This window comes from Sceloporus occidentalis, unplaced genomic scaffold, assembly GCF_023333645.1.
Source record: "Sceloporus occidentalis isolate IW3139 unplaced genomic scaffold, rSceOcc1.0.p SCAF_25, whole genome shotgun sequence".
Classification (NCBI taxonomy): domain Eukaryota; kingdom Metazoa; phylum Chordata; class Lepidosauria; order Squamata; family Phrynosomatidae; genus Sceloporus; species Sceloporus occidentalis.
The window spans coordinates 5,507,225-5,534,989 of NW_028317005.1; the positions used below are offsets into that span (position 1 = coordinate 5,507,225).

At 39.3% G+C, this 27,765-nt stretch overlaps 1 protein-coding gene across 1 annotated transcript; it reads right to left on the reverse strand.

Annotated features, from left to right (window-relative positions):
* Positions 1–8,297: 8,297 nt before the first annotated feature.
* LOC149300297 (inactive ubiquitin carboxyl-terminal hydrolase MINDY-4B-like) lies at positions 8,298–26,796 on the reverse strand. The gene is made up of 14 exons (XM_089485285.1): positions 26,714–26,796; positions 24,403–24,466; positions 23,626–23,744; positions 23,456–23,483; positions 17,026–17,193; positions 14,891–15,010; positions 14,180–14,274; positions 13,802–13,967; positions 11,940–12,005; positions 11,319–11,389; positions 10,619–10,691; positions 9,283–9,450; positions 8,841–9,021; positions 8,298–8,440 (listed from the first exon to the last, which is right to left on the reverse strand). Exons 1-14 carry the CDS (start codon positions 26,794–26,796, stop codon positions 8,298–8,300), a joined length of 1,545 nt encoding a protein of 514 aa, XP_089341411.1.
* Positions 26,797–27,765: the final 969 nt, after the last annotated feature.

Consider the following 27,765-nt stretch of genomic DNA (forward strand, 5'->3'; position numbering starts at 1 on the left):
GCAGGGGAAATTGTAGGAGAAACGCCAGATGACACACCTGACCCTGCGGGCCCCGCAAGGGGTGGTCCCGGGCTAGGCAGGACCTGAACGGGGGGAAGGAGGTGCGGTATGGTAGCAGCCGGCTGGGTCTCTAGATTGGTTAGTCTCTCATGTATTGACGAGACCGATGCTACCAGTGAGGTAAGCATATCTCTCATTTGGGCCAAGTCCACGGAAGTGGACTGCCGCGGACTAGACCTAGTAGCAGGAGACTGGGGAGTTGGAAATAGTAAGCGGAAAAGTTCCGCTTTCCTAGCGGAGGCCGAAAATGGAATGCCTCTCCTAGTTAATTCGGCCGTTAATCTTGGAATAGTCCATGCCCGGAGCGAAGGGGGGGTGGCGATGTCTGACCCTGGCGCAGGTGAGCCAGGCATGAAGGGCCTGTCCTCTTGATCGGATTGGACCGACATACTAGGAACATAAGGAGAAGGAGCCTTATTAGAAGCCCTATACCCAAGCACCTAACTAACTAGCCACTAGCTAAACGAGCTCTGCGATAGAGCGGGATGAAACGTAGGGGGCGGCTTAGCTAACTACTAGTGAGGCACGAATTACTAGCTCGAGGGACGTAACCTCCAAGCGAGGAGGGGAAATTGCCTCGGGGTGGGAAGGTGGGCCACTAGCTAACGTACAAGAGGCAAGCTGCCTAGGCGGTGTCGTAATGAACTCTCTAATGCCTCCTAACTACCTTGCTGAAACATACTTCCCCGGATAGGGTCCCCAACCAGTTACCTTATCCTATGAATCTAGCCGGGGAGTCCGAGCTTCGACAACCGAAAACTGGCCTGAGAATAGACTGAAGAAACAGTCCCCTTGGTAAATGCTTGGGGAATGTCTAGGCCACCGAACTTATCGCCGAACGAACTTGAGCACCTAATGCAGGTAAAATACATGAACACGACCACATGATTGCGTGAACACTGCCCAAATATATCATGTTACCTGCGTATAACCATACGTTACCCTGGCCCAACCCTCCAGAAACATAACCTGCTGTATACAGAAAACCAACATAATGAGAACACACCCAAGCCCAGAAAGCAGCCAGCATATGAATGACGGAAGTGGTAGGCATAGGCACCTACCCCAACATTACCTTCACTGCCGATATGTAGCATAGTATATGTACGTTCCCTCCGGACAATCATACAATGAATTAACCATAAATTCACCAAAAACGCTCCATGAGACCATGAATCAGACTGTTCAAAACTAAACAAGAGGGAGCTACCGGATAGAATTGAACACACAACAAACGCCGAAGTGAGGGTCCAAATAGAACAAACCGAGAGGAATACGTATTCGTAGGTGAGGTAAGTACCGTGCGTCGAGGGCCAGAGTAGGAAGTTTAAATCCCTCCCTGTTGTTCGGAAGAGGGGGGGGGGGTTTAACACGTAGTTAAGTATGCAGATCGCGTAACCCGAGTAGTATGCCCCTAAAGTGTGGATGAGATATCAATAACAGGTGCACTTCCCAGTTATAAGTATGCAGGAAAGAGCGACATCCAAGAGCATATTCCACATCCCAAAATTATATTACGAAGGTGTGTGTAATGATACAAAAAAAAAATCTAAAATCACAACCGTATCTGAACACAACAAAAGAACTCCCAGTAAAAGGTACTGCTTAATTTGTAGTGGAAACTGATTATACCTAACAAATTTAGCAACAAATTAAATTGAAAATCCACCAGCAGATGGCGGTGTGTGACCGTAATGCACTAGACCAGACTCGTAGTGTAAGCTAACAATGGAAAACATAGCAATATTAGCAACATTAGTCTGACGATCGGTCCGCAGAGGGCAGTATAGAAGAAAAGAAAACGATAGAAGCATACGACCTGAACCGAGGGAGGCTTCCGATGTTTACAGAAACGACGAAACCTGCTAGGACGAACAGCTGCCTGACCGCCTGGCAGAATTACCGCCGGATTGCTGGGAAGAAACGCCGCCGGGACAGAAACGCCGCCGGGACAGAAACGCCGCCGCTGGGACAGAAAAAACGCCGCCGAGAAGCCGCCGTGGAACCGCTGAAGTGCCGAGATCCACGTGAGTATCACCTTCCGGACAGCGTCCACAACGTCAGACGCTGAAACGTAGCTGTGGAAGCCTGAAGCCACAATTGAGTGTGACTTATCCTTGAAATAAATATTATAACACAATAAATAACTTTTCCACTAAGTGATTTCAGGGCCTTGAACATTTTGTCCCCTGAAGTCACTACAACTTCAGGAGGGCATTTTATCTCTGGATAAATATAAATTAAATAATTCCTACTGTAAGTTAAGTGCCAGAAAACAGATGACCAAACACACACACCAACACAGGCTCTGTCACACCAACACCCAGATACACACAACAGGACAGGCTCTGCCACACCGACAACCAAACACACACCCACACACACCAGGACAGGCTCTGCCACACAGACACCCAGACACATCAGGACAGGCCCTGCCACACCCACATCCAAACACACACACACCAGGACAGGCTCTGACACACTGACACCCAAAAACACACAAACAGCAGGACCCAATCTACGTCACAGACTACATCAGGATGGATTTTTCACACTGCATTGTCGTTTATACCCCCCTTAGTGTTTTTTGCCCCTTGTGAATTGATGCCCCTGCTGCCCATATATATTATTAGCCCCAGTTGCCGATAGCAGGTATAGATCAACACATTAACACACAATATGGAAATATATAAATATGGATCTACAGAATAACGCAAAAACCCAGCTTTGCAGGTACAGATCAATTGGAATTTACACACGTCATTAAAGGTATATTTAAAAACCCCTAAATTACAGGTATAGATCACAGGTTGCACTCCCCAAAGCCAGCCCTGGCGTCCACATTGGCCACACAACAATCACACTCCTATCATACTCAGGCAACCAGTAAATGCTGGTACCTAGGCATGATGGGACTGTGATTGCTGTTAGCAATCACACTCCTATCATGCCAAGTTAGTCAGTACATGCTGGTACAGGGTGGCTGTAAGTGATGTGCAGACCCCATACTGCTGGCAGCATCAATACACAAGGGGGGCAGCTAGTTAGGTTTCAGCATGTACTGGCTGACTTGGCATGATAGGAGTGTGATTTCTAACAGCAATCACAGTCCCATCATGCCTAGGTTCCAGCACACATCCATGCTATCACACACACACTCATTCATTCATATACTCATTCATTCACAGATTAATTCCCTCAATCACGCATACTCATTCAAACACCCTCCCCACCCCCTTACTTGCACTGCAGCTCCTCGATGCCGCTCACAGACTTCACCAGAGGGCGCTGCCTCCCTCTGCGTTCTCTGGTACTGCACAGAGGAAGCAAGACTGGAGCAGAGTCATGTGATGTCACGTGAACTCTGCTAGGTTCCGCTTCCTCTATGCAGTACAGAAGACCCTCCCACAGGTAAGTAGCAGGGTTCGAGGTGCGGCCCGCGTAAGATCGGTTGCCCTGGCTGCCGATCTTACGCGGGCCGCACCCTCTCTCTCCTCTGCATTAAACTTTTTTTTTAAAAAAAGACAGGATTTAAAGTCGCATTGCGACTTTATTCCAAATTCGGCAGGGGGGCAACAGGGGGGGCAAGTTAACCTAGGGGGGGCAATTGTCCCCCCCTTGCCCCCCTTAGCGACGCCACTGATTATGCCTATTTCAAAATGCTGTTTATCATTTTGCTTCATTCTGTAAAATGTATAGGAATTTATCAATGTTAATTGTATTGCCATCTGGTGGTCACAAGTGCACATAACACTTTTGTTAATAATGAAATAAGTGTTTCATTTTCCATTCATTCAAAATAGTCTTCAAAAGTACATACAAGTCCTAAAAAATATAACTTATATAAAAATATAAATTTTTATAAATATAAACATATTTTTGCAGGAAATCATATTAAAAGCAAGGAACTGATCTCTCGTTAAACTAATGTCATCCCAATTCAGACTCCTTATTTTATTAACACTTCTGGATGTTTGCAACTAAATACATGAACATTAATTTTATCATGACTACACATTTTAAAGGCAGCTAAGCCTGAATTATATTTAGTTAACAGCTAAATTGCCTGTTAAAAGTGATTTCAATTTGGTACTGTTCCACCCTAAATTTAACACTCGTAACTAAATGCAATATTAAAAATATTATTCCTAGTACTATTAAATGGCCGAACCAATATTAAAATCCTTCCTCATTCATAATGTTGGCCAGGAGCATGTGACACAAAAACAGGCACTAATAGGTTATATATAAGCTTTTGAAGCGTTCCTAAGATATTTATATGAAAAATATTAGCTGCTTCATTCTCCAGATGTGAATAAGGCATCTACTTGCAGAAAATGTGTACTTTGTGAGGTGCAGGAGTTTGGAATAGCAATTCCACTAAACAGGCCATGTAAACCAGCATTGAACTCTGTAGCATGAATATGTGGATCGACAATTAAGAAAACTTAAAATATTATAATATAATAATATAATATTAAAATGCAATAAAGGAATGTTACCGCAGTGGCAGCCTGATTAGAAGGAGTCTTTTTTGGCTTATAGTGGCTCTTAAAGCTGCTCAAATTGTCTTTTAGCTTAAACTGTTTGCAGAAAATGACTTCATAAATGTAGAATGCACTAGGTTATTTGCAAACATGTATTATATCCAGGAGTGGCTGTAGCTTTTTAGGCAACCTAATGAAATTATATTCCCAAATATAACTGACAAAAAGATAATAAAATTAAAGAACCTAACCACTTTGCAAATATTACGTCCTATTAAACAGGCCCTGGATAATATGATATAGTACGGACTATGGTTTTCGCAGCCGGCCGGTACATTTAAGATCAGGATGTCTTTTGACAGCCTGGGGTCTCCGCCGTCAGCAGGAGCTAGCATTCCTGACCTACCCTATGTAAACTGATCCCATGCTATACCGGAATAACACACAGTGCTCAAATGACTGGAAACAACATTGTAAGTGAAAAAGTTCTCTCATGAGCTCCCCCTGCTGGCTGATTAGGTACTGCGATCAGCAATGTAGTGCATTGCATTACATTACATAATCAGTAACAGGAGGATTCAAAGCGAACAAAAGTATTAATAAATTAAAATACCAATTAATGCATAAACAGACTCTAGTCATAGTAATGTCACCATGACATCATAAGGGGGACCATCCAATTCCAAGAGAGATCCCTAAGGTCTTTAAAGACTTAAACCCGCATGGAGGTATACACTGGAATGTAGGCTAGCTGGCTGAGGTGCTGAAGGCGCTCCTGGACTGAGGCCACATCCCTGTTGGGATGGGCTCGGGACCCATTGGTTCTCTTTCCCCCTATCCTCTCTTCAGACACCTAACCCACCTTCCTTTCTTCCCCCTTTTGTCCCCTATAACCTCTAGTCAGAGGTGGTGAAAACTCTGCGACAATGTCTATGCATAATGAGATATGGTAATCTTCAACAAGTACAACGCTTGTTCGACATACTCGACAAAGGCGGAATCCACTCTGTCTTTTGCCCTCTCTGATATGTATATCTTTTCAATGTACTGTTTAAACTCCTATTCCATTTGCCTCTTTCTTTGTTTCTGTTATTTTCCCCTCCTTTACATATAAGAACATTTTCAATAAAAGTTTGATTTAAAAAAAAAGAATGCTCTCTTCTTGGTAAAGACTCTTGTTTGTTCCACTGTATACTCCTCTTAGTTAATTTTTCTTCATCCAAATCTAGATGCAGTCCAGGTCTTGTAATCTTAAAATGTTTTTACTTGACTGAGAGGATGGTAGAAGCAGAAGTGTTAGAGGTTAATACATTGAGGAAGTTTAAATATGCATGGGATAGGCATATAGCGATCATGAATATGAGACAAGACCAAGGAGTGATTAAGGTTTGAGACTTCACTACTAGGCAGAGTAGATGGGCCAAATGGTCCTTTTCTGACATATTTCTACGTATGAACACTAGTCCTTGGGCATGTGTGTGCATTCTTAAACTGGACTAGGACTGGAGGGGTTTTTTTTTCCTACCTCATCACCAACCTGTGACTTTGCATGTAAGTTATTCATCACGCACAGTGAAGTTAGTGATATGAAATGAAGGACTAAAATGAAAATCTCCTGTAAGATGGGCCAAGTTTAATACCACATAGGGGATCTGGTTCACTGAAATATTTAAATAACCTGCAAACTCCTGGTTTGGTGAATATAGTTACCTGCCACAGCCAGGGCCGGCCCAAGACATAATGTCGTCTGGGGCAAAGTTTGAAATGCCCCCCCCTCCCCCATTATCTACCCTTCCTCTCCCTACCTCCCTCCCTATTATCTACCCTATTCCCCCCCCCCTTTGTACTTCACTTACTTTTCAGCAGTCCTCCGGCGAGAGTCTCCCTGCTCTGCAACGATGCGCGCTGCTTCACTGCTGAGCGCTGGAAATGACATCATATTCCGGCGCGCAGCATTACAAGCCGGCACCGAGCGGGCACTGAAAACTTGATAAGTGGAAACCACTCGGCGCCCCTCTCTCTCCTCCGCTTAAAAAAAAAAAAATAAAAAAAAAAAAGGCGCCTGGGGTGGCAAAGTGCTGCCTCTTCAAAAGTGCTGCCTGGGTAGGGCCGACACTGGCCACAGCCACTGGTTTTCCGTGCAGAAGAAGCGCTGCCATTAACTTACCATAACAAATAGGACACTTTATTAATACATAATGTAATTTAAGCTGTAAAGAAGAATTGTGATTTAACATACACATACTGTATGTTTTAATGTTACATCTATGTATTAACATCCATATAATAGCTGGAGTGTTACTTTACATATCTGTGTGTGTGTGTATAATATACCGTATTTGCTCGATTATAAGACGACCCTGATTATAAGACAACCCCCCAAAATCTGAATATTAATTTAGGAAAAAAAGAAAGTCTGATTATAAGACGACCCTATAGGAAAAAAGTTTTACTAGTAAATAATAATTCATGTCTATTTTTTTTTGTTTTTAATTTCATTTAATTTACCAACGTGCCCCCAGTTATGCTCATCTGCCGCCAGTTATGCACATCTGCCCCCAGGCATGCCTTATACCCTCCTATATGCCACTCTGCCCCATGCTATGCCTTTTAACCCCCTATATGCCATATAGGGGGTTAAAAGGCATATCATGGGACAGAGTGGCATATAGGGGGACACTTACATACCCAGACACTAATATACCCACCCAGACACTTACCTATCCACTGAGACACTTACCTACCCACTGAGACACTTCCCACCCAGACACTTACCTACCCACTCTGACACTTACCTACCCACCGAGACACTTACCTACCTACCCAGACACTAATATACCCACTCAGGCACTTCACTCACTGCGATGCCTCAGCAGGCGCTTGCTGCAGCTCCCACGGGATTTCAGCATGATGCTGTGTGACCCCGCTAGGCCCCGCCTCCTCCAGAAAATTGAAGAGGTCTACCGGATCTGCTTTGGGACTGCACAGTGCTGCCGGATCCCGGTCCTGCAGCAATCTCCCCAACCGGCTCTGCTTCCCCGCAGTGGGCGGGCTATCCCGGGAGCAGGAAGGTATACGCGTATGCAACCTCGGCTGCTGCCGGCACTTTCGCCGGCGCTCGGTGATAGACGCCGGCAGCAGCTGAGGTTACCGCACAGGAGGATCCAGGTCCCCTGCAGCGATGCGGGGTATATGGATCTTAGTCTAATTGTCAGACCTCATTTGAGGTCTGATTAGAAGACGACCCTGATTACAAGACGAGGGGTATTTTTCAGAGCATATGTATATGTATGTAGAGCAATGATGCCTTTGGGGTCAACTAATTAAAGTGGGAGCTTGCAGGTCAGTGGAACATTTCAGCTCCTTGCTATCACTATGTGCATCTGAGTTGGCTTTACATTCCGCAAAAGACTTATTAAAATTGTTATCACTCATATAGCTATATATTGTGCAGGGCCAGTTCAGCTCTTCTCGCTGAAGATGTTCACTTGGGTTTGTCCTTCATAATGCAAATTGATATTGGGGAGTTAAAAGGTTTAAGTGTAATGCAAACTCCCTTTTTAGCAAGTGTATATATATTTATGAATATTTATTTTTATTTTTATTGTAACAGAGGTTGTTTCATGTGAAAACATATGTGAGTGAAAAAATAAAAGATTATGTGAATATTGACGTTTAGATTCTGTCCAGTAAAAACAAATGATTAAATATCTCGGTTACTGGAATTCTTTATTGGGATAGTAACCCTGGTTAGAAGAATGGGATGGTGCCGTTCCAGGCAATGGCTGCTCCTTCCCATTTGGTTCTTACTGTCATCTCCAATGAAGGGAACCTCTTTTCGGGGTCACCTTCTTCAGACTTATATCGCCCTTCCCAATGGTGTGAGTGCGTATCTGAAAGAGAAAGCAAATAATGACGCATTTTCAAAGTCTGTGATGGTCCTCAGAAACATTCACAGGCCTAGGCCTAGGCTCCTGCGACCCAAAGATTTCCCAGGTGTGGTTATTATGTGGCAGTTTGTCATAATAAGCATTATAATGAATTTGCATGTAGGTCAATATTTATCAGCGAAAATTGGAGTGATTATGGTGCAAAATGCAACTAAAAGTGAGAGAAAAACAAAATAAATGTTTGTGCAATTTCAGCCAATGTTTTGGTCCCTGCTCAGAGTATTAGAACTGGAAAAACTTGAAGCCCACAATTTAATTATAACAGGCTTAGGTCCCTAACATTCTTAAAGAACAACAATAAACTCCACGAATAACTGGATTGTTCCATATTATAAATACATACCAACTGTCAGATGGACTGTTTTAGTCTGAGAAGCCTGACCGCTATAGAAATACAGCTCAAAGATATGTTCCATTTTCCAGTCACATAAGAGAGACATCTTTGTGGCAAAGAGTACACTATATGTTCCGTTAATGTAACACAACCAAATGGGAAACTTGGGTGTTTTCAGCATGCTTCCAACCTATACACAAAAGTTCAAGAAATTAAATGCACTTACAGAACTTCCAAAGTTGGATAAACAACACAGCACAGTATAGTTAGGGTTAGATTTATACCCTCCCCAGAATAAAGCCTAACTCTTTCTGAGTGGGGTATGGTGGGCAAGGAGAGCATTGTCACAATTCACCAAAATAGAGCAGAACAAAATCGTCCTGCCATATCCATTAAAACATGCCTTGTCTATCTTAAGGAAAATCTATCCAGGTGTGATGATTGATGGCACCTTAGGAAGTCTGTCTTGCTCCATCTCCTCCCTGCTCCAGTGCAGGTAGCCCACATCACTACGTGTAAGGATGCCATGCTTCTCCTGCAAATTCTGTTCATCCGCACTTTGATCCCCATTAAAAACATGTGGGCTTGCTCGTCCTGTTAAGATCATATTTAAAACAGCCTGCAAATCAAATAATTCATTTACATCAACTGATCATTATGATTAAAACTAAGTAAATGCGTTTATTTTTTAATTTTTTTTTAATTAGCATTAAAAGTAAACTTTAGTAAATGTACCCAGTGTCATTGCATGCATTAGCCCGAGTACATTCCAATTCAGTCTTCTTTACCTTGCCTATTCGGCAAGTGCAAAACTTTTAACAACATCCCTAATAGATTTCAAATATAGAGAAAAATAGCTCTTGTTTTAGCTATAGCAACAACTACATCATTGCCAGCCCATACTGATTACAGGCATACCTGGGAACCTTCTAAATGAGTTCACCTTGAGACTCTTGAAATATTAACCCTTTAATAGCCCATCAAGGTGATGCTATGTAGTTACTCCCCAAATGGCTATAATACCAGCCATGGAAACTTTGACTTGCCAGTAAAGATACACTTGATTGCGTCACCTGCATTCAACCAGAGGTATCGAGCATACTGGTAGCAAAAGCACCAACTGGAGTTCTTATATATGTGGTAGAATAGGAAGAAGTCAGCTCCAGACTGTGTGAAAAAAACCCTGAGAGTTACCAGGTATGATTACCAGTAACTAGTATGGGGTAAGTGGCATTACTGCTTAACGTGAAGCATAGCAACATTTATCCTGGAAATCAATATCCACCAAGAACTATAAAGACCAAGGCTGGGATCAAAAACAAGCCCAGACATTTAAAGCATGGCAGCCCACAGGTTGGGTGATTAAATGCTGTTTAGGCTTTGTTGCCCTCTGGGTACTTGGGCCCTAAGGCCATGCTTGGCAACTCTAGAGGTCTGACCTGGAGTATCTTGGAGAAGCGCTGGTTTCTCAGGTCACTTTTGGCCATACTCACTCCTGGTCACTTCCCCTCCTACTCCCCCCATTTAATACTGTCTGGGGCTAGCTCCTCACCTGTACACAACTAGCTCTGCCCCATGCATGGCTTGCTTTCCTCTACAAATGGACAATGCTGCCCTCACAATTCCGCTCCCCTAAAAGATAGACAGATCGGGGTAGCCAGGTATGCCTTTATCACAACAATCCTTATGGAGAGATACAGACCCCCCCATAAATCCTGTCTAAATAGTCCGGTATACCATATGCCCCTCTTTCTGAAAAGTGTTCTCAGAAATGTTTCCACAATTACCTGTCTCACGGTGTAGTTGCCAAGACTAAAATGTAGTAGGTGGGTTGTTGTAAAATCCAAGTCTTGCTTCAGTCTGTAAAAGTGTATATTATGTTACCGCGGAATATGCATACAAATGATATGACTTAATTTACGCTCTGTCTCATGTGTGAATATTCGAAACATTTAGTCAACTATTATTATTTTAGTAACTGTTATGTATTGGGGTATTATACAGTCTGTTTTGTATAATACAAAACTTGTTCTGTTGTGTTAGGTCTCTTGTGAATTTATCTTTGTGTTGCATGTGGTTAATGAAGTAAAGAAAATAAGTTATGTTCTTCTGCTTGTCTGTGTTTGTGAGCAACATCTACACAACATTCAAATACACAAAAGTAACAGATAAAGCACAGGGTATCAAAGGGCTCAAAATTTACACAAATCTTTGTTGCTCTTACATTTAGTTGCTGCTTAAGGACAAATGGATAAGTAATTCCTAGCCTATTCTAGGCGGTTTTTCCAAAACCCTTTTCTTTGTGACAAATCCTTTTTTAGCTTGAGTTTAGCCTCTCACCCGTTAGTAATGAATAGCACAGAAATGTTTGTTTAGATTGAGCCATCACATTTTGCAAATTTCAATATCTACAACTAACTAAGCAGCACAACTAAGTATCCCAAGTTGCCCTTTATTCATGCTTCTTTTAGCCCTCAAATTGCTTACCTCTCAAAGGTCCGGGACAAAAGCAAGCTGTACAGAAATAATATTATACCGTGGCTCCCCTCGTCTCTGAACTAAGCAATACATATAAATGGGAACAAAGAGATTAATTAATATATTAATAAGAATAACCGTCTCATAGCGATCTGATGTAAAGATATAATGGAAAGTTTGGCATCTCCAGCTTGGCTAGGACTAAGTACCCCATCAAAATTATGTTCTAGGATCTGCCACAGCCTGTGACTATACTCGTTTACCCACAATGCAACCAATAATACAATAATATTCTTTATTCTAAATTTGAACATAAGGGCAGCACAAGATGGAACAATACAACCCATTAATTAACATCTAATTAATTTTACATAAAAAACAAACAAACAAAATTCAATTCCTGAGAATACTTATTTTTCCTACAGTTTTTGGTGTTACCCATGATATAGTTCTGAAGTGCTCTACTATGTAATAAAACGTAGGTGTAGATCACACTCCAGCAAGACCTCCAGCTCTTCCAAAACATAGTCCTGCTTTGCCCTGTTATGTATTTTATAAATTCTTACTCGAAATTGAGGATAATAAAAACATTCAGAAATTATTTTTATATATGTATGCATATATACTCACACAATGTATATGGACACCAAGGAACTTCTCAACTTTTCCTTTCTCTGCGAATTCAAAAAGCTGAAGCTATCAGGTAAGAATAAAAAAAAAGTGTAAATTAATCTATTTAGAAAACAAAATCAATAACACTCAAAATGCTGATTTAGTTTTTTAAATTACAACAAGCATAGTGATGATTAAATTGCATGGTTGTGTTAGTAGCTCATTATTGTATGGAGCAAAATTAGTGATTGCTACTACATGACACGTACATTGAGGTTAGACACTGATGCTAGGTAGGACAACAAGGAGTGGGCTATAAGAAGAGCAAGGATGACAAAAAGGTGTTGTAGTGGTAAGTGGATTTTGAGATTTTTCTTGAATATTAGGTGGGAGGATGAAAGCTGGAGGTTCGGTGGAAATAAGTTCCAGGTATATAATTAATTACAACAGGGCAGAGGCTAATGCTGTTGCCCTTCCAAGTGGTGCACCTAGCACCTAGCACGTGCAAGACTAGGCTCACTCTTGGCAAAAGTCAATTCGTAATGGACAGCATATGCCTTACCTTTTCTCTGTTAACATTAAACATTTTCTATGTATTGGTATTGATATAATTTCCTTGTGTTACAATGCTGTATATGGATACCTGGGAACTCTTTGCTTCTTCGGGTCAAGACCCGAATTCTCCAGGTCGCACGGGATGCTTTGTGTGCCCACTATGTAGGAGGTGAGAATAGGTTCTCACCCTGTTGAGAGCCTTGACGTGGCAGGTGAGCTTAATTATGCTTTGGCTATTCATATAACCCAAACCTCTCATTTATATTATGTTTATATATTTGTTGCCAACTTTATTAGGGTGAGAAGCTCAGGCAGTTTTATGTGTATATGTAAGGTTATTACAAATAGGGAGAGTATGTTCTTTGTAACTTGTGACAATATGAGATGTAAGTTGTTAGTAAGAAAAGGAAAGATGGCTGTGCCCATCAACCTTCACATTTCAGTTATCATCTCAAGGGACCTTGATGCTCCATCACGCTCCATCGCTTGACTAGATTTTTGTTATGAATGTTAATAGGTTTCCTATCACTGAATCACACTGACTGATATATAGCTGCAAGTGAGACCGTTGTCATCCAGATAGGCATGTTACAACAAGCATGGAGCATATGTGAATTTGTGTCTCATTAGATCTGTCACTGATTAGACGAGCACTTACGTTGCCAGGAACAGCCTAGCTAATATATTGATATACTAAATAAAATGAATGCATTTCATAAAAGACATACAAGGTCAAGAATATTTGTCTTTTCCCCCAAATATTTTATAAGAATGGACTTGACGCATCCTGCCATCATTCCGAACTGAAAGTAGTATCCCAATAACTGATTGGTGGCTTTAACTCAATGTAACATGTCAGGGATATCCCTAGGGTTTGCCTAGTACTCTTGCTATCTCCTTTATACTTGCTAACATATAGAAAAGCCTCACAGATCCCCATGTACCAGCTGAGAACCCTAAGCAGATGCGTGTTTTACCTAAATTGAAACCTGGGTTTGACCCAGTGTCTCAGGGTAGAGCCTTGCTTCCCAGAGTCTCTGGGTCAGTTTATTCTTTCTCCAGGCAGGATTTAGTAACTAGCAGAGGGGTGTCCAACCTGCCCCCTCGAGCTGCTGCAGGACTACATCTCCCATGCTCCTCTGCCAGGCCTTTAGCTGAAAGAGCATTATGGGAGATGTAGTCCTGCAGCAGCTGGAGGGCCGCAGGTTGGACACCCCTGAACTAGCACCATCGCTTCCACTCCCCACCCACTATACTCTGTCTGAGGCCAACCCTTCTCTTACATGTGGCCAGTCTTTCATATTTGATGGATGAATTGAACATACCCGCTCAGTAAAGCTGTCGGTTTTGTATTCTGTGCTCTCTGTAAAATAGGAATCATTGGTGATGAGACAGATTGTGGCTTTCTTCCCGTCTCCTGCCATCCACAGGATATCTGTCAGAGCTGCAGCCAGTGCTTTTTCTTGTTGCTTGGGGCTTATGTCATATAAACTAAAGTGAAGGAAACAACTTGATTAGTTAAATATAAAAACAGACTCATTTATATTCTTTCATATACCTACAGTATATACATTTGCAGCCTCATGAATCCAATACAAAACATTCATTGTATTTGTAAGAAGCAGGAATTACCCTTGTTAAAATAACATCCTATATCTGTCAGATCAAAGACAAAATGATCCCTTTCTGCCCATCTGCCGTACCTCTGAAGAGTACTGTGTTCGTCTTCATTTTTTGTGAACAGCAGACACTTAATGATGTGTGCCTGAACAGCCATCTGAATAGCTCTTGTTCCACCCTAAAGAAATAAATCATATAAATTTTTTGATAATCTGGTCTTCATTAGCCATTATTCTTTTTTTTTTTTGTTTAAAAAAACCCCCCTTGGTTATTTAATTTCAATAGGAATGCAAATATGGAGCATTATATCCCAGATGGCAACCAAAAAGCTTAAGACTGAAACATTTTTGTATTGACACTTTCTGGAAATACATATTGAAAAATAATTAAAGTATAGTACAATGTTGTGGGCAACAACCCTCTCTGTTTTTGATGTCCTTGTGCATGTATGGAAGGTTCCTACGTATGCATATGAGGAACCTTGTATCTGGAGGATAAGTATATCTTGGCTGATGGACCAACGAAAAGGGCTGGGATCCAGTCTGGCACTAGCATGGCTCCAGGATCTAAAACAAGCTTGCCAATCCATAATTGCATGAAGTTTTTAGAGATCATAGTTAATACCCTATCCTTGATGATGGTCTCTGTTATGTCTATAGTTTAACAGATAATGAAAATGTTGCTCCCATTGTTTATGCAAAATGTTTTATACATACATGACTTGGAAGTGATGCAGAAGTAATGTGAACTTTCTTTAAGCTTTGATATTGGAAGGCTGAAACTCTTTACTTTACCTTTTCTGCTTCAAGAGAATAAGCCAAGTCTGAAAATGGATCCCTGAATTTGAAGAAGGATTTTTTCCACTCATAGTTGAATGTATGAAATGTATTTCCAAACAGCATCCTCCTCAGCTCCTTTGAAAATGAGAAAATCCACTCAAAATTATATTAGGCTTCATTCTTAAGGGTATTGAACAGAATTAATTTAATCCGGCAAGCAGTAAAGTGCTCTAGGTAGATGAAAACTATTATCTAGGTAAATAAGATGGAATTCTGCCTATAAAAGGACATTTTTAGTCCTATTGTAAACCCATACTCACATCTATATATTTAAATGTTACTTGCAACATTAATATCTACTCGTCATTTACAACTCTTCCATTGGCTAACTCGTATCTTCCTTTGGCTTCCGATACCACCTATACACAGAGGACACCCTAATCTACAATTTCTCTCTTGACCTTCACCCTCTCTTCTAATTCACCTCAATGGCTGTCTATTCTGGAATTGCATCATAGATGGCATCACACTACATAAAGCTTTTCAAAGATTGAGTTTATGGTTATCCCGCCATCCCCTCTGTCCACAATTCCTGACATCTCTATATTACTGTTGACAACCCCACCATTTAACTAACTGACCAAGTTTGCTGCCTTGGTGTCACACTTGTCCCTACTCTCTCCTTCATCCCTCGCCAAATACTCCTGTCTTCACCTGAAAAACATCTCCCAAGTTCGGCCATTCGTCACACAATCAACAACCAAAACAATTGATCCACTCCCTTGTGATATTCCGTCTGGATTTTTGCAACTCCCTACTTACTGGTTTCCCCTTCTCCCACCTTTCACTCTTCCAATCTATCCTCAACATTGCAGCTAGACTAATCTTTCTCTGTCACCGGTCTTCATGTGCTGCTCCACTGTGCCAATCACTCCATTGGCTTCCCATACTCTCCAGAATCAAATTCGAACTTCATAGCCTTGACAACTCCACACCCTCCTACATCTATACTCTTTTATGCAAATACACCCCTAACCACCCCTAATCAAGCCATCTGAGTGACCATCAACCTCTACAGATCATCCTGACTCGCTCAACTCATCCCCATCCAAGCAGTCCCAGTTTTTGAAGCCATGCGCAAAAAAATCCTGATGTTTGTTGAAATAAAAATAAAATATACTATATGAAATAATTATTTCATTTAAAACATTTACAGATCTAAACCTATTGTGCCATTGTACTTTAAATATAAACTATGGCCAGAGCCGGCCTTAAGTGTTCTGGCGCCCTGTGCGGACTACTCCTCTGGCGCCCCCCTCCCCAAAAAAAGAGAGGAAAAAAAAATCGCCCCCTCCCCTTATCACTATCTACCCCCTCTCCCTATCTTTACTTACCTTGTTGCCGGAGTCCTGCGGTGGGAGCGGGAGGCGTCGGTCTTCCCGCTCTGCTGCGGTGCACGCTTCACAGCTGAGCGCCAGAATAATTCCGGCGCTCAGTATGAAACGCCGGCACCGCGACGGAGAGTGAGGGGCACCGAGCGGTTGCTGAAAACTTCACGAGCATCCGCTCGGCGCCCCTGCCCGGGACTTAAATGAAAACACTTTTTTTTTTTTGTTTAACTTTATTAAACACCCTCCATGTTAAATAAAGTTAAAAAAAACTTTATTTAACATGGAGGATGTTAAAAAAAAACAACAATGTTTTAATTTAAGTCCCGGTCGCACAGGTCGCACACCCCTAAGGCCGGCCCTGACTATGGCAAAGCAAGCAGCTCTTATTTGAGAAGTTACAAGCTACTTCAGGGAGACTAGCACTGCAAACAGCTTAAAAACCAATCATGAATCTATAATAATTACAGCTTTATTCTCATGGAATAATAAACACAATACTCTCTTATACTGGCTCAGAAAAAGTTAAAATTAATAATGACATTTTCATTTTTCTTTATGATGTTATAAATTACTAAATTATATTATATTACACATTAATAAATAACTGTGGATATTTCTTTATTTTTTGTCAACATGCCACATCAGCTATGTTATCTGATAACTTCCTGATCTCAACATATCAGCAGATAGAATTTACTGGGATCTTTGTCTACCTGGTGTTAAGTTTCAACCTTTATTTTACTAAGAAGCTAAACTTACCATCGCCACAGCTAAAGAGAGAGGATGTCCACCATGGTCTGAGGCAATGATCAGCTCTCGTGGGACAGAATAGAGAGCATTTGATTGAAATATTCTTTGCGGTTTACTGCTTGAAGTCTCTGTCCTCTCTTCTCTATCTCCATCTGCATTGTTGTTGTCCTGATTTTTCTTGAACGAGATTACATAAAATCAGTGAGTGCCACATATGTTCCAATCATTTTATTGAAGTTGTCCTTTAGGCTAGGTTTCCACTTGGTTTTTTTATGCTAAAAACGCCAATAAAAACGCCAATAGCGCCACCTGGCGTTTTTTTAGTGAAAAAACGCTGCAGCCAGATGTTAGCTGTTCTTCAATAGGAAATCGCAGAATGCCATATCCACTTGGCGTTTTTTTGTTTGGCGTTTTTTCAGTCCTCTTTGGCGTTTTTCTGCTTTTTTGGGCTCTGTGGCAGTTTTTCAAAATCGCAGCATGTTGACACTCTGGCGTTTTTTGCAAGGAAATCTTGGCGTTTTTCTCCAATAGAAGTCTATGGGAGAGAAAAAACGCCATGAAAAAGCCATGTGGGTTTATTGCCTTGGCGTTTTTTATGGCGTTTTTTCCACAGTTACAATGCAGAGGATGGACCCAGTATCTGTGTGTCCTACGAGAAATAGGCTGAAAACAAACAGTTTCACACAAAACAAAGTCCTGGACTGGTTCATATTGAATTTTACACCATTTGGAACAAACATGCCATTACAAACAAACATACCCGACGCATCAACTGGATCCTGCGTGCCAAAAGCAACAGCAAACAATTTGCAGCATCATTTGGGGCCAATCTTCCTAGAGGAGCAGACATTCGGAATAAAGCATGCCTTACAAACCACAGAAAAGAGACAAAGGGGTCCGCCGGGGCGTTTAAGTAGAACTCTACCAAGTAAATGACATCGGGGGCAGATACTTGCCATTTATCCTAATCCCTTTTAGCTGGGTGAAACTGCTAACTTGTAAAGGCTGGAAAAACTGCCTAAGGTCAAAAAAAGCAATTTCCACAGAAAGGCTAAAACGCCAGAAAAAACTCCAGAAAAAAACACCAAAACGCAGGAAAATGCAGTGGCAGTTTTCTTGGCGTTTTTCATCAAGAAAAAAAACGCAGGACAAAAACCCAAGTGGAAACCTAGCCTTACTCTACTCTTCTTCACTGGAACTACAGCTTGTCTGTTAACTAAGCATTGAGTTTTGTCAAGTGTTACAAAGTTTGAACTGTTTAGCTTCACTTTTCTGTGGTTGTCTAGTTGTTCTAAAGGCAGAGAGGGCCAATATTGACATTCCTAATCCACTGACCTTGTGTGTTTGATGAAGGGCATATAGAACACATGGGTGGTTCTTATGGATATGGGGGTGGACCCTAAAAATCTCACCCCTACCTGGGGGACTTGGAGGTGGGATGCTGCTAGTGTTTGATTTTTAAAGTTTATTTTTGTTGGTGAGGCGACTGGCCATCCTTCCATGCCACAGATCAGGGATGGAGCGAGGTGGAGGGGAAGGGTTTTCTGTTAGTTTTGTATTAACACTCCCATACCAATGGGCATGGGATAGGGGTGACTGGATTCATGGGATTGGGTCCATGCCTCCTATAGGCTGTTTGAATTAACTTTAACCACAAGAAAGGGATGGGTTGCGGGTGAGTAAACATGGGGTTTATACTGGTTTCTATAGACCTTATTACTGCTCATTCCATAGTGCACTGGATGGGAGGAAGAGGGGGAAATATCCCCACTACTTGATTTATAGAGACTTCTGTAGACTCTCACTTTGTTTTTTCAGATGTTTTCATTTTATTTGATAGCATTATTTTATATATGTTGGAAGGGCTACTCACATATCAAACTACGTTCTAACTCGCATTTGCAACTTATAAGGAACAAATAGGGTAAAGAACCCATAAGTTGATTGAACTCCAATCAGCTCCATTGTCTTGCGGTCCATTATATGCAAATGCAATAAATTATTCTTTACAGTGGAAATTAAGTTGGTGAATTTGTGAGCTGAACATTTTTTTTCATTTAAAATTTGTAGGACTTGGGCTTCACCTGTCTGAAAAAAGTGGACCAGTGCTCCAAAGTGCAGGGCCATAGTGGATATTAGGTCCCAAATCTTCACCTTCTGGGGCTGCATTCCCTATAAAGGGATATGCAACCCCTTCCTTCTCTCCCTAGCTGAAACCAAGGGGAGCTGGATCTTCTAGGGCCCCTTAGGCACAAACCCACTCCTGACCCTCCTGACCCATTTTTATTTATCCTACACAGCTGTTTCTGTTTGATTTAACGATTGTGTTTCAATGTATTAAATTGATGATTATTAGCACCTGTTTGGTATAACTGTTTAATCATACACCTAACTATATGCCTACAAAATCTCTGACTTTGTGTAAGTGTACCTGGAACAATTGATGTTGTTTTGAAGGCAAAGGGTGGTCGCACAAAATATTAATTTGATTTAGATTTTTCTTTTATTTAATCACTTTTCATTTTGTTAAGTAATAAAAACAAACTGTTAACCTTACCAAAATATTATGTTTATTGGTGATTTTATTACGATATTATTGTACTGACATCCAAACAGTGTACATTGTTGCTTTGGGTGAGTTAGATTGCCCTCTACCATTTAAATTGCATATTGCAAGAGTCTTCTTTAAGAAGTTTTATAAAGTCACTTTAAAAGCTACATTGAAGCACTTTTGAGTTTAGTTTCTCGAACAAAGAGTTCCATTATCTCTCTCTACACCTAGAAGTGTTTCTGGCTATATTTCACCTGAAGAGTGACCTCAAATAAAAATGATCAAATATCCACTCTTCAAAACAAAGTATACATAAATTTGCATGTTTTAAATACCACAAGAATTCACAACAAAATTATTATTACTAGCATCAGGTAAAAAATATGTTTTTAAACGTATTGAGCGGTTCTTTTAAACAGTTTTGTCACCAGCTTATCAGCCACATCTTCTAGCCGTGTTATCCTAGCCCAATCTACTAGACAAACACCACGGCTCCTTATCATTCCGCCAGTGGTAATCAATAGAAATGCAAAGCTTCATCCGCATTGACAGGAAGAAGAAAAGTGACCCAAAATATTATATGACTGACAACAATGGCAGCCTCTAGGTTTGCAAATAAAGCAAGGTTATTGAAACATTTTTGTAAATGCTAACCAGCATTACTTTATACAGCACTCTATTTTATACCCAATGAAATTTTTTCCACCATAGGGCTTCCCTTTAAGTACTATTTGATATGTCCCAATTGTAAAAAAAAATCAATAAAGCATATAACAATGATAAAAACATTGACGGCGGATAAAAAAACAATTAGCCCATCTAGTCTGCGCATTAGCCCTTGGTCTTTCTTAGATTCAGGATAACCTTATGCCTATCCCATGCATCTTTAAATCTCTCTACTGTCTTAACGTCTTAACGCCATTTCTCTCAGTAAAGCAGCATTTTGTTACGCTAGAATTAATTTTGTAATTACACCATTAGACATGTTGTGTTGCATTCTATAACAGCATTGAACGCACTGTAAGTGTGAACTTGTTTTATGCCTCAGTTGTTGGAAGAATAAGGATAATAGCTCAAATACTTTAGTTTCACCTATTCACGTGTGCATTGGCTAGCAAATTGTCTAGGACTAGGTTCCATAGCTAACCACAGCATGCTTTGTGCTGGTAATTATGTTCCAAGAGGCAGAATGTACAAATGTACTATTAAATTTTTTTACAATTACATATTTCATGCTCTTTTTTTTATTGTTATCATACAAGTCCACATTTCTGCACACAAAGAGGACCTTATTCATCCTGGATCATAACACTAATTTCAAAAATATAATATCTTAATGGTATAATTGTAGTCTAATCATGTACTATATGCTTATTTCTAAAGCAACTAGATTATTTCTAAAAAACTAGTTTGTGTCACTTGACTTTTCCTCACCCCCCGTTTCACGTATTCATAAAGCTAGTTTATTGTATCTAGTTTTTTTGTATCTAAATGGTTCTAAGGAATACATTTGAAGCAACAAATTTCATACCTTAATAAACAAATAAAAATTGAAATTGGATACAATTATTATAGAGCATGTTCATGATATCTAAATGCTTTAAAATGGAAACATCACATTTCATAGCCCACCATTAACATTTTGATCATTATGCCTATGTGTATGTAATGCATAAGATCTAAATAGCACAACTTAACACTGAACAGCAAACCAAGGGCCACTTACTATGGACTTCTTATTGATGTTCTCCTGTAGCAATTGAATGTAACTCACATTTTCTGTGTCTTTCTGTGTAGGGCTGTTTGTACATATGTTCATAATAGATGGTGTAACTAAAGTCAGTGGTCGTGGGGCTTGATGATTGATAGTATAAGTGCTACCTTCCTACATTTGCCTGCCAAGAGTCTGCCTTCCAGACTCTTCTTGATTACCATTATCAGTTATCAGTAACGTGTATTCATGTGTGTTTGTTTGGTTAGACTAATGTAATTTAAAAGGGAACTAATGTAATGAAATAAATAAAAAAAGCAGGATGCTATTGGTTAAAAAAAGTTTAAATATATTTTTCCAATGAATATATTTTTTCACTCTATATATTTTTTTCTTTTAATTTTATTATTTTCCATATCTTTCCTGACATTATACTATAATATGAAAATAATATTCTGCGCACCTATGTCCCTAGTCCTCACTTTAAACACCAGGTTCTCCTACATGCTAAAATCTCTGCTGCCCCATATAATAAAACAATTAAAAGACTTTGCAGGCAGGGGATCAATATAGTCATTTCTTAATGTTTCCAGCCATGAATTTTAGTTTTCAGAGGGCTTAGAGGCATGCAGTAGGTTAGTGTTTTCCTGACTCAAACTTCAATCAGTCTTCAGATGCCTCCCTGCCCCCAGGCCACCCCATCCCTGTATGTATAATATATAAAACCATAGAATTGATTACTTCTATATTTTTCTATACTTTATGTGCATTATGGATCAGTTAAATTAAGCTATAGATGCCAATATCTTGAAAGGGAGTTGTAATCAATATAATACATTTAGAATAATTTATTTTAACTGAATTGACATTGGCTCTGTCATATTGTTTTTGCTTTTTGGCCTGCTGTGCATTAGTTTTTGCAAAGGTTCTTAGTATCTTAAGGTTTAGAGTTCATTAAGATTATATTAAAATGAACATATTAATAATATGGTAATTCTTCAAGCCAAATACAAATGAATTATTGAACACTAGAGTCCAAGTTCTCACTCCTGCTCTTCAACAAGACAAATATAAAGGTCTACTTTGGAACAGTACAACAAGCTGTCAGATACAATTTCCAATCTGATTTAATAGTCTTAATTATATTCACAGAGATATGTATCGGATCTAGTACATCTGTCCCTTAATTCCCATTGAAAACAAAATTACTAATTTTATTCCAAGTAAGATTCCTGTGCATTGAAATGAAAGCCAATAGCATAGCTTTTTTCTGACTGTATAATTTTCCAATCCCCAAAACAGAGGGCTAGGATGTGTATCTAAACATTATAGTAGTTCTCTTCTAATGATATGAAAGATGCCTGCCTTGGACAGCATGCTATGTGCATATTGAGGGGCAACATATTTATTACTCTTTAAGAACAGTATTCCAGAGAGGTGAGAGCATTTGCCTTCAAAAATAACAGCCACATTTAATACTTAAGTATTTGTTTATGATGTAGAATGTTTTGACAGCATACTGTAATGCAATCAGAATGTTTAATGATAGAGAACAATCAATATGAACAAATGTATCAAAAAGGATTAATAAATATTTATGTGTGCATGAAAATCTGGCCTTGGAATAATAACTCACACGGAATACAAGATGTGGGGATTCTGGAATGAAAACTCTTTCTACTGCCATCAGGCTGAATCTCAAAAGTGAGGAATATTTAATATTACACACTCCAATAATTGTAAAAAAACCCCAATTAAAAAAAAAAAAAGATTATTACTAGGCTAATTAATGTTAATTCATTTTTTTGGACGAGTATAATGATGGATTTCAGTTTAGCTGATGAAAAAACATACATAATTCTGCCTACTAAACATAAAAAAAAAACACAGCACGTCTTTCCTTCTTCCACGTGTCCTTGTTTAGATATTTTTAGTTTTTATTTTAGAAAGTTTTCTCCGAACCACATTAAAGGGAAGCAGTTATTTTCTTACAAGCATACATTATATCAGTTAAAGTTGTATACTTGCATAATTATGACTTTTTTCGCTCTAACAAGACAAAAAAATAATTTCTGTTTTTATAAGCATTAGACACCCTAGGAAGTCCATTCTACATCATATCTAGGAAAGAGCATGTAATCAGATAAACTGGCATAGTTACCGCTCACACTCATTACCTCGACTACAGCTTTTCCGCCTTCTAACCTGCAAGCAATAAAGAAGATCGTTAGGAACACTGATTGCTGGTTGTGATCTTACGTATTGACCAAATCACATCAATATTATGTGCACTCTACTCGTAATCAGGAAAAGGACTAGCATCAGTGCATCTGTGATCAGTTCTTACCCATGAGAACTAAATATTGCTCTCCACTTGTCAAGGTCTGAAATTTTGTTTGTAATCTCCTCTAGCTCCGTCTTATCCAAGATATGGTGTTCTTCAACATCTCCTGCATCCATCTCAGACTGAGAAGACAAAATGATAACACAGAAGCTGTTGATTCTTCTTTTATAGAGGACATGTGAGGTTGATATTGTGTCTCCATCAACATCAAGCCTGACGCTTACAGACTATGTATTACCATCACAATTAAACTTTTATCAGAGTTGGGCATACTTGTCTGCGGTTTTCTTTTGGGTTCTGTATATATCATGCTTCATCCATTTTTAACAAAATACACATATTTAGATTTTGTCTGAAGTTACATATCTGTTTCCCCAGGGGTTGAATAATTTAACTGTGCGAATTGTGCTCAATGAAAAGAATAAATGGCGTCATGCCTTATTGTACTCCTTTCTTTATGACTAGGACAAAATGAAGATGAGGATTGAGTGGTTTGATAACAGAGGTGACACATTCACCTTGCTCACAGAGACCGGGTCCTATGACACATGTGTAAATGATCAAAGCAGTGGACAGAAATATAATAGAAGTCCACACAAGAAACAGTATCAAGTTCTGAACTGAAGAGAAACGATCAACTAAACTTTTATTTGTATGTTATGGTTTTCAATCAGTGTAAAAGATTTATGTATATTCTGTCTAGATTTAAGGGACTGTTTCACCTTAGGGGTACATTTTTGCAGGGCTAATTGTCTGTCCTGATAATTTCATCTTTCTAACCACCCTTATATATACTTCCAGATCTGGCGGATCCCAAAGCTCAAGAGGAATGACAATGTGCACCCTGAAGAAGGATGGAATAAAGATGAATTAGTGGCACCTGAACCTTAAACACAGATATATAGTGTACCATGTTAGCTCTGGAAAGAAAATAAGAAAATTGGGTAAAGCTGACACCTTTATTAGCCGGATTGCATTAGATTGCAAGCTTTCAAGACTATTTGGGTATCTTCTACTTCCGTGAAAAGTTATTTGTGTATTTTCTAAAGAAAATAAGCTAATTACTGCTTTTCTTTGCTGGTAGTTATAATAGATTATAATAAGAAAGTATCATTAACACATTTTTGTGAATGGTATATAGAGCATTGTAAGACAGGTGGTTGAGCCTGTGTACTGCTTTGGATCTAAAATGTTTAACAGGTGTGTGTACTTGAACTGAAACCACGTTTTCTTGAAGAAAAAAAAACCACAACTGTACTAATAAAGCTCATTCTAGATTTTACAACCATTTGATTTGGATGCTGTCATTATTATGCTGAATACTGGTAATTGTAATACTTCATAATACATTGCTCTAGTTTACAAAAATCCGATGGTCAAGTACACTGAAAATGTATTTTAACCCAACAGTTAAGGCTTCAACTGCTCTTTTATCATTAATCGGTCATTTGAAACCTTGCAGTGTTTGGTGATAGGAAGCCAAATCACATTCCAGGCACATAGTGACTCTACTCAATTACAGACCACAGATCGGAAAAATGTAACAGGAATTTGCCACTGTTTATTTACTCAATTTGAATACACATTGTTACCCATTCAGCCCAACACTGTGGTTCAGCTGCAATCTACTAGGCTATAAACTGCTAAAGCCATTTTTCAGTCCACCAGCAAACAATGGGTATTTTTAGTATTCTTCATCCTACATACAGTTTAAAGCTTTAACAAATGTATATCCACATCCAATCCCTTCTTCCCATTTTCTCTCCAATGTCAATGTGTTTGTTTTTCTTGTCCCTATCCCTAACAGACTTATAAATTCCCATTTCTGGTTATATTTATTGCTTTCGCTGACTTGAAAGAGCTATACCAGGCTTTATGACACTGATGCCCTCATAAAACACTTTTATAAAGTGTAAGAATACATTGATCTCTGCTCATTCAGGGCACTTAGCCAGGGATGCCTATACCATATTAACAATTATCCAACAAGATTAACTAATGTGTGGATTTTTAACCATGTGCATCATGTATACACATATAAATACACAGTCTACATTGAAGGATGGGATCAAAGAATCATCTGGCAGAGAAAACATATTTATTTTTATATTGATGCATTGATTTTGTTAGTTACTGATTATTGGTGTTGCTGAGTTGGGCTGTATAATGAGGCTGCTGTCATGTCTTTTGTCTGGGTAATAGGATAGTATATTGATTGGGAAATTGCATATTAAATACCCTATACAAACACTCGGGATATATTTCATAGAAATGTATAAATCACCGGAACGGCCTTTTAGGTGACTGTTCAAGCTCTTTGCACTGTAAACAACCTAATAGAAAGTATTCGATTACAACAAAGATAAAATATTGTTACCTGGAAACTGTAGTAAGAAACAAGCTACCCCTGCTTGGAACCAGTGTCAGTGGATACGGCTATGAATGATTAAATAACCCATTAATTAATTATTATGATTTTTAAGTGTGAAAGGAATTAGAAATAAAACATTGGACACTTTTATGTATTTTGCTGTTTGGAATTAGATTCAGATTGCTATAGGTGGGAAACGCAAAGCATTGACCAATCAAAAGAGACATCTTTAACAACATCGGTTAATTGGTATTTATTAAAAACCACCTAAAGATTTTTAAAACTTTCACCTGAAAGTTTACCATTGTTCTTATAACTTGCATCAAACAGAAGGGTTTTTTAATACAATGGTTTGTCAAAGCAACATAGTAGGGCACATTTGTGTTTAGGTCTGTTATCTTAGCCCAATCTAATAGACAAACATTTTTTTTTATAATACAGCCACAACTGATTGTCTCACTGTTAACCACCCGGGGACTGTATGACTTATTGAAGTCTAAGGGAGGACTACTTCTATAGATAAGGAATAGATCATCATTCCAATAAACAATTATTTTAACACCCCAGTAGGGTATGTCTAGGGTGGCATTCTACGCAACACCTGCAATGTTAACTAAAGGTCTGCAGATATAGGGGGCTTATTGTATATGACATAAACTCACTGCTTACTTCCAAAAATTAAAAGTAAAAAAAAAGAACATTCAAAACTTGTGAACTCACCTGAAATCCAGCTCTTGTTTTTGATCAGGAGGACCAGATTTTTTCACTGTCCTGCCCAGGGCTTTCTGTCTTCTGTTGCTCATTTCATAGTGTGACTTTTCCCATTGTATATTTATTTATGCAAACAAATCTTATAAGCCTACTCTCTGCTCATCGGGAAAAAGCTGACAAAGTACACAACCACAGTGACGCTCCCACTGTCACTATGGAAATATAAACACTTGAGATGGTTCATTCTTTACTGATTGCAACTAAATACCATGAAGTGTGGCAATGTGCAGCCCATTGGCAATGATAAACAAAACCTCTGAATTTGGCAACATTTATAAGTTCCAACATGTACTGTATATACGTAGTGATTTAGTTCTAAAAGGAATGGCCCATAGCCTAAAATGCCTCCTCTCCTATTTGGGGTCATCATCTTTCTCCTCAGCTGTTTGAGCGGGGTCCTCCTCACCTTTTGTTTCTGTAAGTCCAGATTGTTATCAGATGCACTACTTGTTTACCAATTGTACAGCGCTGTGGAATATGATGGCCCTACAGTATATAAATCAGTACATAATAATTAGATTTGGGCGCCAGCCAACTCTTCATGTTTGACCTCCTGTTCGTCTTCGTGGGGAAAAAAATCTTCGAAAATACCTGAAATAGCACATGGGGCAGAATTACCAGATTTGGAAAAAAATGGTTTTGAAATAGCAAAACACTACTTGTACTTATTGCCCAATAACTTGAAGAAAAAAGCAAAAAAACAGAAAAACACTGGGTATTTCTAAACTGAGGACAAATAGCAGAATCTATTTTTCATTAGCTTTTTTTAGATGAGTAAATTATTTTTTTTCAATTTTTCCTCAGATTTTATTTTATTTTATAGGAAATTAGATGATCTAAAAATAGTATCTGAAGAGATCCCTTCTTGTCCTGAAAGAAACAATATATAACCTGTACGGGTACACTAAATAGGGAAGGAGAAACTTACAGCTAAACATGAGCACCACAAAAGTGTTTAAACAGCCTTGGTTACAAAGAGTACAAAGACATTTTTAAAATGG